This window comes from Megalobrama amblycephala, linkage group LG8 (genome assembly GCF_018812025.1).
Source record: "Megalobrama amblycephala isolate DHTTF-2021 linkage group LG8, ASM1881202v1, whole genome shotgun sequence".
Lineage (NCBI taxonomy): Eukaryota > Metazoa > Chordata > Actinopteri > Cypriniformes > Xenocyprididae > Megalobrama > Megalobrama amblycephala.
The window spans coordinates 17,734,282-17,750,004 of record NC_063051.1 but is presented as its reverse complement, the minus strand read 5'-3'; the positions used below and the strand labels follow the sequence as shown (position 1 = coordinate 17,750,004).

The following is a 15,723-nucleotide window of genomic DNA, read 5'->3' as shown; positions in this document are numbered from 1 at the left end:
AATTATAGCCTAGATATAAAATCTAATTCATATTTTTTACTTCTAAAAATATATATATATTTTTAAATAAAATTACTCAACATTTTATGTGGTTTGAGGTTGTGGTTGGTTACTACAATTGGTTCAAAAATGCCACAATTAAATTGTGATTTCTATGATTATAATTGGGCTTAATTGTTTGAATATCTTTTTTCATACAGTCTGTGACAACCCAGTGCAAACCCCAAGAGTGAATTCCCAAGAGTATTCTATTTAGTGTTATATCAACTTGTGTTTATCCATTGTAAAATGTTTAGAAAGGCGAGATATTTGTGCAACAAACAGCGCTTCACACACTGACCTGACCTTATTTGGAGAAAAAAACAACTCACATTAGTCCACCTGGTGCACCTTATCCGGAAATTAAGTAAACGAGACTAAAAAACGGCTTTCTAAATGTGCACGAACTTCCTCAGGCTTCATCGTGTTGTCATAAAATGTGAGATTAGTTCGCGTTGTCTCTCGTGCTGATGAACGCGAGCTCATTCAGTGGATTTGAGCGCAGATGTTGCTCATCGCGCGTGAGGTGCGGCGCCTGAGGAGCCTCACATACTCTTCATCGTCCTCTTTCCTCATGGCGAGAAAGACCTTGGCTTGGTAAAGGACATTGGTCGCTGTAATGTGTTTTTACATCATTTAAATGGCTTTCATCGTGCACTAATGATGTGTTTGTGGTAGGTTAGTGCTGTGAAATGTGGTGTTTCAATCATGGCACGGGGTCTGATACCGTGGATCTGGCTGAAGCGACCCGTCTATATCCAGGTAAGACGCGAAATAAGCATCGCATGCAACTTGTTCATAAAACGTACCGAGTGTTTCGTTTTAATAGCCATTTGCATACTTGGAATAAATTGTGTGAGAGATCTGAATTGACGAGGTGGGGACGCTGTTATCCCGTTTGGACTCTGAAGTTTCTGAAGGCTTCATCTTAAGCTTCACTCCATCTAACTAGCTTTAATACAACGACTAAATGCATCGAGCGGCACATCCGCGACTCTTTTCAACCATTTTTCGACCTTTTTTACATAAGCGTCGTTTAATACCTTACTAAAAACAGCGAAATGGCATTTTTCGCAACTGTATCAGTTGCGTTTCTCCTGTGAATTTCATGTGATGGATGAAACTGATGTTGCTGCGTTTTATCCATCATTGGGTCGGTCGTTGCTGTAGCAACCGTGCTGCTGTATAACATTTTTATAGTCCTGCTGAAAACATTTCTCCTACCTGTCAAAAACGTAATTCAGTATATAAACCATGAATTCCCAAACTCATTGGAGCGCTGTGTTCATGTGCGTCAAAGATTGACGACCTCATTTTGCACTTCTATACTGAGCAACGTCGATACATGCTCATATATTTTTTAACTCAAGAGAATAATAAACCTACTTTCACCATTACAGACTTTTTAGGGACATTTACTTGGGAGTCCTGAATAGCTAATGCTTCTGCAAAGTTTTGCTGATAAATTGATGTTATATTCCCTTGAAATATTAAAATGAAATGTTAAAGTCCCCCTGAAATCAAAATTGAAGTTTTTTTTAGCTTTTAGTATGAATATATTAGCCTTAAGGTTATGAATAAGCTGGTGTGTTCCAAAACAATGACAAAATTTGCATTTAGGAGATATAAGCATTCAAAACTTACAGTCTCTCACTTCCGCTAAAATGGATCACGGATTTTCATGACATCACATCGCACTTCAGTTTCTCGTCAAATCTTCAGTCCAATCAAATGCTCTCTAGAATCTGAAGTCCCGCCTCCTCCTGCACTCTTACAGACACTGAAGCTGCGGCTGAAATCGGTCACTTGCTCACACATTTACTAGTTTTTACATGGTGAATGGCACATAGTGCACTATATAGAGAATAGGGAACGATTTAGACAGTGTAAATATGCTTTCCTTTGATGCGAATGAAGTCTGTTTTCACGTTAGTGTCACATGAACTGCCGCAATGCGAGCAGTCTGCTCTGGCCCAGGGACACGAGAGCACAGACCCCAAAAGGTATCGGACCCATTTGAATTCTGCACAGAATGCTGTATATTAAAGCGATATAAAGGACATTCGGAGGAGAAACGGTTAGAGATTAGAAGGAAACTTCTGTTTTACAGAGTCTAACGGCTCCGGCCGAGCTGTTACATAAACGAAACGCTATTGGCTATTTAAAAAAAGGGAAGGGGCTGTTTGATATATCGCCGTCTTTCTGTTTCAGTTGAAATTACGTCAACACATTGAATATTGCTGCGTGTTCCAACACTTTTCAGTGGGCTTTTAACCCTTTGTTGCTGTTCAGTCATTTTTGACTAAAACTTTTACGTTTTGTTTTTTTAGAATTTTTTTATTTAATCGGAATGGTATGAAACTTGGTAAAGGTTTTGGCACTTGCTGTGAACACACACACAGGTTTGTTTTGCTATCAAAGTGAATTTTTTGAGATTTCAACCTCAAATTTGGAACACAACTTGATTTATGGCTTTGATTGTCTCTCAGTTTTAGAGTAAAACATGTTATGGAAAATGTATATTTCATATAAAATTTAAAAATAGTAGGTCTATTTGTATGCATTTTTAATAGACTTAAAGGGTTAGTTCAACCAAAAATGAAAATTCTGTCATTAATTACTCATGTCGTTCCACACCCGTAAGACCTTCGTTCACAAATTAAGATATTTTTGATAAAATCCGATGGCTCAGTGAGGCCTGCATTGCCAGGAAGATAATTAACACTTTCAGATGCCCAGAAAGGTACTAAAGACATATTTAAAACAGTTCATGTGACTATAGTGGTTCAACCTTAATGTTATTAAGTGACGAGAATACTTTTTGTGTGCCAAAAAAACCCAAAATAACGACTTTATTCAACAAAATATCTTGTGATGGGCAATTTCAAAACACTGCTTCATGAAGCTTCAAAGCTTTACAAATCTTTTGTTTCGAAGGAGTGATTTGGAGCATGCATCAAACTGCCAAAGTCACGCCCCCCCCCCACCCCCACTGGGGAACAATTAAAATTTCGAAACACTTATGACGCAACGAAGCCGCGTTTACTGAAATCACGTGACTTTGGCAGTTCAATACACGCTCCTAACCACTGATTTGAAACAAAAGATTTGTAAAGCTTCGAAGCTTCATGAAGCAGTGTTTTGAAATTGCCCAGGAAAGCATTTTTTTTTTTTTTTGGTGTATAATAAGTATTCTCGTCGCTTCATAATATTAAGGTTGAACCACTGTAGTCACATGAACTGTTTTAAATATGTCTTTAGAAGCTTTCTGGGCATCTGAAAGTGCTAATTATCTTGCTGTCAATGCAGGCCTCACTGAGCCTTTGGATTTCATCTAAAATATCTTAATTTGTGTTCCAAAGATGAACAAAGGTCTTACGGGTGTAGAACGACAACAACACTTTTTTCACTTCAGCAATAATCTGCCAAGTGTCTTATTTAAAAATAGACCAAACTTAAGTCTGTGCTCCAAAGCATGCAAAATTTACAACAGTTCAAGTTGGAAATTTTATTTTCAGGTCTATGCTCAAAAAGTGATTAATAGGTCATAAATGGATTATATTCCATAAATATATTTTAGCACCATAAAATCCACTCAAAACATTAAATGAAAACATTATCAAACTAAAATATAGTACATTCATTTAATTGAAATAATGATAATAAAAAGGTGGTCATTTTTGTTTAAAATAAACATATATTTAGCTGAATAAATCTTGTGCTATAAGTTAAACCTGTGGTTGATGGTCTTCCTTATTGTAGTTATTTTATATCCCTCAGAATGAAGGAAATGGCATCAGCGTTGTGGTGTGAGGGATGAGCAATTCAGACTAGGACAGCAGGCCTCCTTAAAGCATTTTGTTTATTTTCTGAAGACTGTAATCCTGCATACTTTCACCAGCTTACGAGACTTCAGCTCTGACTATCCTCGCACTCGGAGTCTGGCTTACTGTCTGGTGTTTGCTTGCTCAAGTGAAAGATTGATGGAGAGAGAACATGAATGTGAGATATGTGCTTTTTTTGTGAGCAAAATGAATCTTAGAGGTAAATATTCACCACTTTGCACTGGTCCTTGCACACTAGTTTGTAAAAATAGTGGCTGTTCCCTGTGAACAAAACTTCACCTACATTTTTTTTTTAAAAATTAGTTTTAAATATTGCTCAAATTTCACCCTCTCTGTTATACCCTGATGCTCTCTGCAGGGGCAGATTTCATTTTTATGGAAAACGTGAGAGTCATATTATATTATAACTCTGTTTATATGCCCAAAGGATCTGCTCTGTTACTTTGACCTCTGAAACTATACTGTCCTTTCTAAATAGATGAACTCTGAATAGAATGCTTTATTTTATCATTCTGTTTAGTGGTCATGCGCTCAGAGAATTTATTTTAAAAATAACAGCTTTATGCTCTCAAACATTATATGGAAGGAATTAGGAGAACTCAACTTGCCTCATAAAATTCACGAGGTTACTGAGAATTAATGCTTCAGGACACAATAGTACTTGTTCAGGAGGTGAGTTTCTTTGTAATGTTCTACATTTCTCTCAGCCAGAGGCATGATTCACATGTTTTCAGATACAGCATTCCCACAAAGCCGCAGTGATAACCAGCTGAATATAATATATGTGAACTCAGGTATTTGGCTATGCTGTTTATTAGTATTCTCAAGTTAACATTTTGTGAAATGATAATTAAATCTAGACATCTGCATTTTTACTAAATTAGGACAATGACATGATCCTTTTTTCATCTAAATTTATTAATTTATTTAGAAATACAATAAAACAATTATAAAATCAGGTTTTTCTGATGAGGCTAGTTTTAAGGTCCCTCTTTTTGCAGAGGTTGGGGACTAAAACACTGTGACCACCCAGCCATGAGGGAAAGAGGGCATTCAATAGAAAAAAACTCCATAGGGAACCTTCAGACAACAAGTCCAGACAAACTTTTAGTTATCAAGGACAAGAGGGAAAGTAATATGAGCGGACCAATACAAAATGACACAGTTACCCCAGTGCAGTGTATTGTAGAGTTCTCTGTTTCATGGTCCCATAGGACGGTACATTTCTTCACTCAATTCTCACCTTGGCTAGGTTTCATTACACTTCTCGTACGTAAATGTATGACAAGTATCAGCTGTTTTGGTGTTAGTCATAAGAGTCCAAATATACTGCATTGCAGTTCCATCCATTCCAAGCAATGATTTGGTGAAACAGTTTTATCAGGCCACAGCAGAAAAATGGTTGAAGATATGTCTATGTTTCTTATTTGGCTGACTCACTATGACTCAAAATCCATACAGTCCTATTTTAACCAAAAGCATTCAATTATTTTGTATAAAACCATATGATAGCAGAGGAATGCTATATCTAGATAGCATTCAATGAATGGTTTTAAAAAGAATGCCTCTAGCCTTAAAGGATTTTAGTACATCAGAAAAGAACTTAAAATTTCATGGCCTCCCGAGTGCCTACTTAGATTTGTGGCTACTTGCTGCCGGCTACACTGTTTTGATTCTTCTGTTGTCCTACCTAGTTGTGTCTTGTGTGGCTAACCTACTGTCCAGTATGTTTGTAGTTTAACCTAGAATTAGATACCCCCATTTTCTTTAAACAAGAAACTTGGTTCTCATTTCAGCCATATTTCAGCACCGTTTAGGGATCTGTCACAGTCAGACGACCATTCTCCTCTATTTTGTCCCGGTGGGAATAAAAAAACCAGGTCTCCTATTTACTATGAGTGTCAGGCTGGCCCTCTTTGCTTCCAGTGCAGCCCAGAGGAACTGTGTCACATGCTAAATGAGGTTATATGGTAGGACATATTTAAATATTTCAAATATATATCAGGAGGAAACCAGGAAGCTGGATCGAGTGTGGCATATATGGAGTGTTATTTTAGGGTTTTTAAGCTAAAATTCTTGATAATTTTAAATGAAATTAGCTAAATATACGACAACGTATTCCATCAAACCAAAACCAAATCTCTGATTCTCTCTGAAAAGTAAGACCAAATGATTTTTAATGATATACATATACGGTCAAACCAAAAATTATTCAGACATTTTTGATATATATTTACTAGTGGGTGCAGGACACTATAGTTCATTTATGTAATTGAGGATAGCAAAATAAAGTAAACTGTAACATATTATACCCAAAAAGTCTTCATACAGTGGACTACCAGTAAAAATGATAAAAATTTGGACCAAAAATTATTCAGACACTTTGACCTGACCATGTTTTGCTTAAGTGTTATCTGACATAATTAAGATATTTTTTTTTCTGACACAGTTTAACTCTGAGATCTTGTCATATTTTCTTACCATTTTATAGTAAATAAACTGTATTAATGAATGAAATGTTCGAGGTGTCTGAATACATTTTGGGTTGACTGTATATTAAGTATTATTAGTATTATAAGTATTAATAAAATTTTTCCCTTATATTTAATGTTTTAAAATTATGTAACAATATATTTTCTATAACACACACACACACACACACACACACACACATATATATATATATATATATATATATATATATATATACACACACACACACTGTAATACAACAGAATTTATTACATATCTTGCGTACATTTCAGTTTGATATAATTTAAAGGATTATCAGGATTTAACATTTATTTAATCTGCACTGACAAATGATCCCAAGCACTAAATATGGAAAAAAACAAAACAAAACAAAAAAACATTTGTGAGGTTAGTCTTTCTACTTCATAAAAGAGAGGCTGCTTTGAAATGACATTTGTGATACAGTGAAGGAGATGTTGCTATACTAGATTATTTGTTGCTGTTGGAGTCACACATCACCACGCAGTGGAACAAGAAGCAACTGATCATCATTCCACATTAATCATGTTTTTTTTTTCATGTGAATCTATGTGTTGGGCTGCTCTCATCACCCTGAATCACAACCTTCCTGAGCTCCAGTGGTTAGTTTGATGTAAACACTTTGGACTGTTGCAGCATTGAGTCAGTGTGTAGATGGATGTGTCCCATGGGGAAACAGGAGTGAGAGAATCAGGATGGGGTGCCTGATTGCTGGTTGTTCTCACAGAGATGAGTCAAATTAGACCTGCAGTGCCTGTGTGACGTCTGCTTCCATCAGAACGCCGCCGCTTGGGAGCAGAGAAAAAGAGAGGAAGAGAGAGAGAGTGGGAACTAACACTGTCTCCCATCACACTTATAATGCACCAGAGAAGATTTTTCTTGTTCTTCATTCTTTAGTGAGAGAATATTGTTGTTTTCTTTCCAGTTCAGGACATTAAAAACCCTTTTGTTTTTGAGTTCATACGTGACAGCAGCCATCGTTCTCGCACTCTCTGTCTGTCTTTGTCACTTTTCTTTGCTCTTTTTGTTGCTTTCTCAATCTATCTGTCGTTCATTGGTCTGAAGGGGAGGGGGGCATTAGGGAGAAGCAGCAAGAAATCGCTTTATGATCATGAATTATGGATGAGCAGAGAGCGAGCTATGAAAACAAGTGTCAGTGCAAAAATTCTCCCCCACTTGATCCGCTGCTTCCATCCGATCATCTCTCGCCGAGCCACTAAGGGGTTTGAGGATTAAAAGCAACTGACATGCTCCATATTCCTATTATGTATGGCACTTTTTTGCAGAGTACCTGAAATCGAAGGCTAGGCTTTAAGAGCAAATAGCAATGCTTGTGATTGAAGCTTTCGGCACTAGGAGGTTGATTACATAGTAAGCTTCTGCGGACCTATTAGGATATCTGTCCCTCTGCAGTTCCTCTCAATAGAAACACTGCTGTCAAACCAAACAAGCTGTCACAGCCTAAGGGAGACAGTGTAATCTGTAAAACCTTCACATTTACATTTATGCTTTTGGCAGATTTAATCTCTAGTCATATTCCAGAAACAAAATGTTTTATTCTTATTTGGAGGTTTTAAGAAAATTATAGATAGTAGATCCATTTAGTTTAGTTTTGTGATACATGTTTGGAGCCTATATATGGTAAACTGTTTAAAGAGGCACTTTTTCCTTGATCTGCCCTTGATCCCACCACTGTACATATAGAATGTCTATTGAAAGTAAGCTGCAAGAATGGCTTGTAACTTTAATAGCTTTCTGACGTCATTAGATGAATACATTAACATATGTCTTCCCACATTTGCATGTAAGTGATGCCTGGTTTTAACAAACGTGGCCTGCACAGTCACAATAAAGCGCTGAGGAGGAAGAAGGGAAAATATTTTTTTCTTTGCAATATTGTAGGCTTGTTTTTTTAGAAATAAATATAGGACAAGCAAGACAGATTTACTTATGAAGCAAAATGACAAAATGAGATCATGAGAATGGTTTTTTTTTTTATTAAAATATGAATATAAAAATAATATTGTTTCATTGGCATATACATTAAAAAAGCAGTAACTTTTCTTGGTTAAAAATGATCCAAAATTATCCATTTTTGAGCAAGTGCATAACCAGCCAGTGTTCTCATTTAGCCCGATTCACAACGGTAAGCTTGTAATAATGTTTTCTAATTTGAATGGTACTGGTGGGTTCCCTCTGGAAATTCGAGCATGCCGCCATTCGTTTTTGCGTCATTACGTCACGTCTGTTTACATAAAGAATGAGTCCCAGCTAGTAGGCTATATGGCATGTGAGGATGCTGCAGGTGGCAGATAATTTATAGCATTTTCTCACAGCAGCTGGAATAATTAAACTTTAATTTTAATGCCAGATTGTATGGTATCACATTGTAACAGAAAATGAAACCTACAGGTACGCTAATAGTATTAATACACACTAAATATACATAGTCACGCAATGCTGATGTTATTAACATTAACAATTTGAGAACAAAGTATAACAATAATAATAATTTCCATGGTTTGATGTGAAATGAGATAAGCGATCGTTAGATTTAATCACCATTTGTAGCACGATTTACAGTAATGCTTTTTTTTCTCAGTTGGTCAGAACAAAAGTGGCAAATTTGTTACTTACTTGTTCATTTTCTGGTAAAATTTTTTAATTTTTCTCATACTTCCAAGACAACAATCTGTGATTCTGAAGTATAGTATCCACCGGTGCGGTGACTGACAGCCACACATTCTCCTCAAACATTAGATTCAGGAGCTGTGGCGATGCACAAGCCACATAAAGATGATAATTCCACAAATAACTGCAATTGCAGGCTTCAAACAGAGATGGCAACAAAGAGGCAAAACTTACAGACTGCAGCTTCAATAAGAATGCATTAAATTCATGAAAAGTATATTAGAATGCTTTCTGAAGGATCATGTGACACTGAAGACTAGAATAATGGCTGCTGAAAATTCAACTTTGCCATCACAGGAATAAATTGCATTTTTAGTATATTCAAATAACATACAGTTTTTACATTGTAATAATATTTCACAATATTGCCTTTTTACTATATTTTTGATAAAATAAATGCAGCCTTGGTTAGCATAAGAGCCTCTGAACCAAACTTATGAGCGGTAGTGTATAGATAGAAATACTAATTTTAAAAAAACTATATTATCACACCAAAATTTTGACTAACATTATAAGACCTTGAGAAAAGAAAGAAAAAAAAAAAAACAGATCCCTTTTATGCACCTCTTTACAGTCTGGTCATCAGCAGGTTAAATGTAACTTTGAGAATAGCACAGGATCTTTTAAGATGCAGACTACTGTACCTCACTTAAGACACAATCCCTTTTGCCTGTATGTCTTTAGAACTGTTTAGATTAAAACGTTAGATGAAAGCCTTTGAGGGTCATTGGGATACCACTGTTTCTGCCCACCTTTTCCACAGCCACTGGTCTTCACTCACTCAGCCACTAATGAAAAGCGGACACAAAGCCTCAATCAATAACCTCTCATTACGTACTTCTGTTTAGCTTTGCCTTTAGTGAGGGACGATGTTGTCCTGAGGATGAACATGCCACATTAGCTGAGTTGAAATTAATGTCTCTGTGCATTGACTGAAAAGGTCAGGTGTGGGTTTGCTTTGTTTGTGGAGTACTGCACTTGTAATGGAGCAAGGATCGATCTGAGATACCATGGCAATGAGCATTACAGCATGTCTCAGTGAGCCAAGCGAAGTACTTACTGGTTTAAACAGACTTGTGTGCACACATGCTTGAATGCATATAGAGGTGCAAACAGGCTTAACCTCATGGGAGGGCAGCAAAGAAAATAAATCACATGCAGACAATAGGCATTTATTTGTACATTTAAAGTTGTGCATTTAAAAATACAATCCCCTTTCCTAGTTAAAAAATGCAGAGACAGCTATAAGTAATGATTAAAGGGTTAGTTCACCCAAAAATTAAAATTCTGTCATTAATTACTCACCTTCATGTCGTTCCACACCCCTAAGACCTTTGTTCATCTTCGGAACACAAATTAAGATATTTTTGATAAAATCCGATGGCTCAGTGAGGCCTGCATTGCCAGGAAGAGAATTAACACTTTCAAATGCCCAGAAAGCTACTAAAGACATATTTAAAACAGTTCATGTGACTACAGTGGTTCAACCTTTTATTATGAAGCTTCGAGAATACTTTTTGTGCACCAAAAAAACAAAATAACGACTTTATTCAGCAATATCTAGTGATGGGTGATTTCAAAACACTGCTTCATGAAGCTTCAAAGCTTTGTCTTTTTTTTCTGAATCAGTAACTGAGGCATCGTTTCATAAGTGTTTTGAAACGTTTCGAAATTTCAATGGTTCACGTGACTTTGGCGGTTTGATACACGCTCCGAACCACTGATTCGAAACAAAAGATTCGTAAAGCTTCGAAGCTTCATGAAGCAGTGTTTTGAAATCTCCCATCACTAGATATTGTTGTATAATGTCGTTATTTTGTTTTTTTGGTGCACAAAAAGTATTGCTTCATAACATTAAGGTTGAACCACTGTATTCACGTTTTAAATATGTCTTTAGTACCTTTCTGGGCACTGAAAGTGTAAATTAACTTGCTGTCAATAGAGGCCTCACTGAGCCATCGGATTTTATCAAAAATATCATAATTTGTGTTCCGAAGATGAACGGAGGTCTTACGGGTGTGGAATGACATGAGGGTGAGTAATTAATGACAGAATTTTAATTTTTGGGTGTTCACCTAAAAATGAACATTCTGTCCAGAGTGCGGACGTCCAGGTAACCAAAACTTGGATGGATGAATCATTAATGATCAAGATCAATTCAAAATCAATAACACACATTTAGAAAATGGACATGGTGAATTTTAAAGTCCCCCTGTGGTGAAAATCAAGCTTTTAATGTTGTTTATATGTTTATGTGGTGTTTTTAATATGCTTTAAGACAAACCATGTGCAAATACATAAGTTAACACCATTGCTGAGTATTTTCTCCTTAAAACTGCAGTGAACCAAAGATAATCTCAAAAAAACGCGGTTTGAAATCGCTGGTGTTTCTGACATCACGTGTGATGTCAGACGTGTGATCCTCAACGAATGGATCTCTGAGCTGGTGTATGTGAGTGGAGGCGGGCTAATTTGCATATTCATAGAACTGCGTATTCTAAATGAGCGAGGACTGTAGAGTTACATTTAAGCTATTTTAAAGCACAAAGACTAACTCATGGTTAGTCTTCAGTCTTTAAAAATATCAGATAATATGACGTATTAATGACAAGTTAGTTCAGTTTGTAAAATGTTATATGGTGCAAATAAATAAAAATACTTTTTTATGGTGAAATATATTTTTTTGTCGTTTTTGAAAAGTAGTTTTGATGTAATGATGGTCACACTACATCAGGTCTTCAAATTGTCGCAAAACATGAACAAAAAAAAGTATATTAAGATTTTTCTTTTTTTTTTCTTTTTTTACACTTATTTGCCATTGACCCATTTCTGTTATGATGGCTAACACATCATCAATAGCGACCTAATCTTAGCTCAAAGCACTGGCTAAAGAGAGTTCACCTCAAAGTGCTGACAGACAGAACCATGTCCTTAAAGCCCATAATTGTAAGAGGAGCTGATAGAGCTCTCCAAAAAAATGAAATGAAAATTCTTATGAAGTGCACTGGTGCCTTAATGCGGCTCTCATCTTTAGCACGCTTAATAAAGTCTGTAAAAACTCCAGAAACTCTTTGCACCTCTATGCCTTTTCTACTCCCCCATAAAAGGCTGAGCCACAGGCTCATGTGGTGCGGAGCCTTATGTGGACTTTTCTCTCCGTCTTGTGATTGAAATTCCACGCAGTCTTCAGTTTGGCTGAGAGCCGAGAGTGATGTGGGGGCCGCCACTGAATTTTTCACACTGTCTACCGTCACATTGCATGCGAATTCACAGCAGCGGAGCATCTAAATGCTGTTTGACACATATAGACATGTGTCCACTGACCAGCATGATCCCAGTGTACTAAACGATGAGAGCTCTCTGACACTGCGATCCTCTGTTAATTCAAAGAGCTGCCATGGAAACACTTCCTGTCACAAGGGGGAGACCTGTCATCCCGAGTGGCAAACTATAAAGCTATTGATGTGAAACTCATTCAATTTGATATATGAGCTACTGCTTGATACACAAGAAGCAAAGTGTTGCTGTTTGTGTTGTTTTTTTGAAAACAAGTTTAAAAACAGTGAAACAGTTTACATGAGCTTCAGGCATTATGGGTAATGCTTGTCTTTTGTGTCAACAAGGTTATGGATCCTCCTGGAAGATAAGACTTGATCAGATTAATTGTTTTAATTATATTTGTGGACTGACTGATTTGATCATCTCCGCTCTTGTTATCTTTGGAAAGTCTTTGTCAGGCTTTCTTAGCTCCTCTCTCATTATACAAGATACGAGTATGCATTTGCATTTTACAGTTATGTATGTGAAAACAATGATTATGTGAAAACATTAGAAATATGCCTAGTGCTAGCTGGAAACATTAAAATAATTACTTGCAGCTGCAGCTGAGTTTTGTGAATCATCCTGGAGAGAGATGGGTTATTCTGAAGAAATATGCCTGCCTTTGTGATGGATGCTGAAAATTCAGCTTTGCCATTAGATTTTAAAGTTTATTCATAAACTTACATATTTCAAAAATATGTAAAAATCTTACCGAGCCCAAACTTTTGAATGGTAGTGTATATATAAAAATCTGATATCTGATTTATGTAAAATTTTTGCATGCTTTGCTGTTCCTCTGAGGCCTATCTGATTTTTCACTACATGTTTATTGTGGCCAAAAGAACTTTCAATAACAATATATCACAATATCTATAGAAATCTTGGGCCATTGTATATAAAAGGAACAATTACACTTAATGGCAACTAGTTTGAAATAACTTAATACTGTAAACTGATGTGGCTTCTTAGCAGAGAATGAGGCAGAATTTTTTATTATTTTATAATATTCTATATGATAAAGGCAATGTTGATTGGCATTGCATTATAAATATACATTGTCCTTATGAAAACACCCAAGATGGCTTGAAGAACACAGATAAAACAAATACTGTTGTAATGGTGTGTTAACATTTAATCGTTTAATCAGTTGAAATGTCTCTATCTGCATTTTATTCAGCTGCAGTGATATTTTTGTTCATATCAGGGATTTCCTGAAATGTCATAAGTTTTTACTCCTATGAGTCTCACTTGTGGACTTTCTGCACGAGGGCATCCTCCGGCGTCGAGTATGAATTAAAAATAAATCACACGTGAGAGTTTAGCCTTCCATAATCCTCACATTGCCCTATTTTGGGTAAAAATAGAAAAAAAAAATACTGCTTTCTAAAGAAATTTGAAGTAAACATAGGATAATACAAGTTTTTATCCGAATGAGCACACTTTTGGACTAAAAGCTCAGAGGGATGTAAATATAATAAAACACAGAAAGGCGTCAGCAGTTAACTGTTACGGTACACAGGAGGCAGACACAGATGTAACAGGTAATGGTTGTTTTATTGACCACAGTAGAGCAGAGGATAACACACAGGTGAGTGAACTGGTTGAAGATAATGTAGAACGGGTAGTATGAGGAATAGTTACTGTCCTTTCTGTTGCAGGTAGAGACAAACTTGGGAGCTGGCTGAAACACACCCACACAGCAGACGAGGCACACAGAGGGAAGGAGACTTGCTGGAGACAGGTGAGTATACGAAGAGGAGTCCTTGAGGTAAGCATAACAGGAGTATATGCGAACGAGACCGGACATAGAGTGCTGTGTGAGTGTGTGCTTTATAGTGCTGCTGATGCGTGGAGTGATGAGGTGCAGGTGGCGGTGGTCAGTACTCTGGAGACAGCGTGCGTTGTGATTGGGTGATGTTGGAACCTGACGTCTCTGTGACAGTACCCCCCCCTCCACGGCCTGCTCCAGAGGGCCGAGGACCCCGACGCCGTGGTGGTCGTCCTCTTCCCCGCGGTGCCGGTTTCTCAGGGTGACTGTCGTGGAATGTCTGGAGTAAGCTGGGGTTCAAGATGTCGTTCCTTGGGACCCAGGAGCGTTCCTCGGGGCCGTATCCTTCCCAGTCCACTAAATATTCTAGCTGACCACCACGACGCCGGGAGTCCAAGATCTCATGAACCTCATACGCAGCTCCGTCCTCCAGGATGAGTGGAAGGGGGGGTTCGGCGGGAGCCACGCCAGGTCCTGTGGGAAGAACAGGAGGGTGGTGAGCTTTCAGCTGTGACACGTGGAAAGTGGGGCGTATATGATACCCTTGTGGAAGACGGAGTTGATAGGTGACTGGGTTGACCTGCTTGACGATAGGGAATGGGCCAATGAACCTGGGACTCAGCTTTCTGCAGGGCAGACGCAGTCTGATATCCCGGGTGGATAGCCAAACCATCTGACCAGGCTGGAAGACCGGAGTGTTGGAGCGTCGAAGGTCGGCTACCATCCTGCGTCTGCGCAGGGCTCGTTGCAGTTGATGGTGTGCTGAGTCCCAGACCCTCTCGCTCTCTCTGAACCAGTAATCCACTGCCGGAACGTTGGAGGGTTCCCCGGACCAGGGGAACAGTGGGGGTTGGTAGCCGAGTACGCACTGGAACGGTGTGAGTCCTGTAGTCGACTGCCGGAGAGAGTTTTGGGCGTACTCGGCCCAACCCAGGAACTGGTTCCAAGAGTCCTGGTGGTCATGACAGAAGGTACGGAGGAAGCGGCCAATCTCCTGCACCTTCCTTTCCGTCTGCCCGTTCGACTGCGGCTGATATCCGGAAGTCAGGCTGACAGCCACACCTAGGAGGGAGTAGAACGACTTCCATACTCTGGATATGAACTGGGGTCCTCGGTCGGAGACTATATCTTCTGGTATTCCGAAGTATCTGAAGACTTGGTTGAAGAGTATTTCGGCGGTCTCCATGGCAGTGGGTAATCCTGGGAGTGGAATCAGACGGCATGATTTTGAGAAGCGATCCACAACAACTAGGATGGTGGTATTTCCTTCTGAGACAGGGAGATCAGTAATGAAATCCACTCCTAGGTGTGACCATGGGCGATCTGGAACGGGCAGCGGAAGGAGTTTCCCAGCTGGCAGATGACGAGGAGATTTGGAGATGGCACACTCCCGACAGCCCTGCACGTACCTTCTGACATCCGAAGCCATCCCTAGCCACCAGAAGCGTTCTTTTAGCAACAAGAGGGTTTCATTGACCCCCGGGTGACCAGTGCCAAGTGACGTGTGAGCTGAGTGAATGGTGGGAGTGCGTCGTGTCCGTGGAATGT

The 15,723-nt window shown here is 38.4% G+C and overlaps 1 protein-coding gene across 1 annotated transcript in view; it reads left to right on the top strand.

The window, feature by feature from the left end:
* The first annotated feature begins 212 nt into the window (after nucleotides 1–212).
* The window catches only part of dipk1ab (divergent protein kinase domain 1Ab), a 35,803-nt gene continuing 20,292 nt past the window's right edge, over nucleotides 213–15,723 (top strand). The window contains 3 exon segments of the mRNA XM_048199754.1: nucleotides 213–589; nucleotides 592–636; nucleotides 718–801. Of these exon segments, the coding sequence (XP_048055711.1) occupies nucleotides 545–589; nucleotides 592–636; nucleotides 718–801 (174 nt within the window). The 5' untranslated portion in view covers nucleotides 213–544.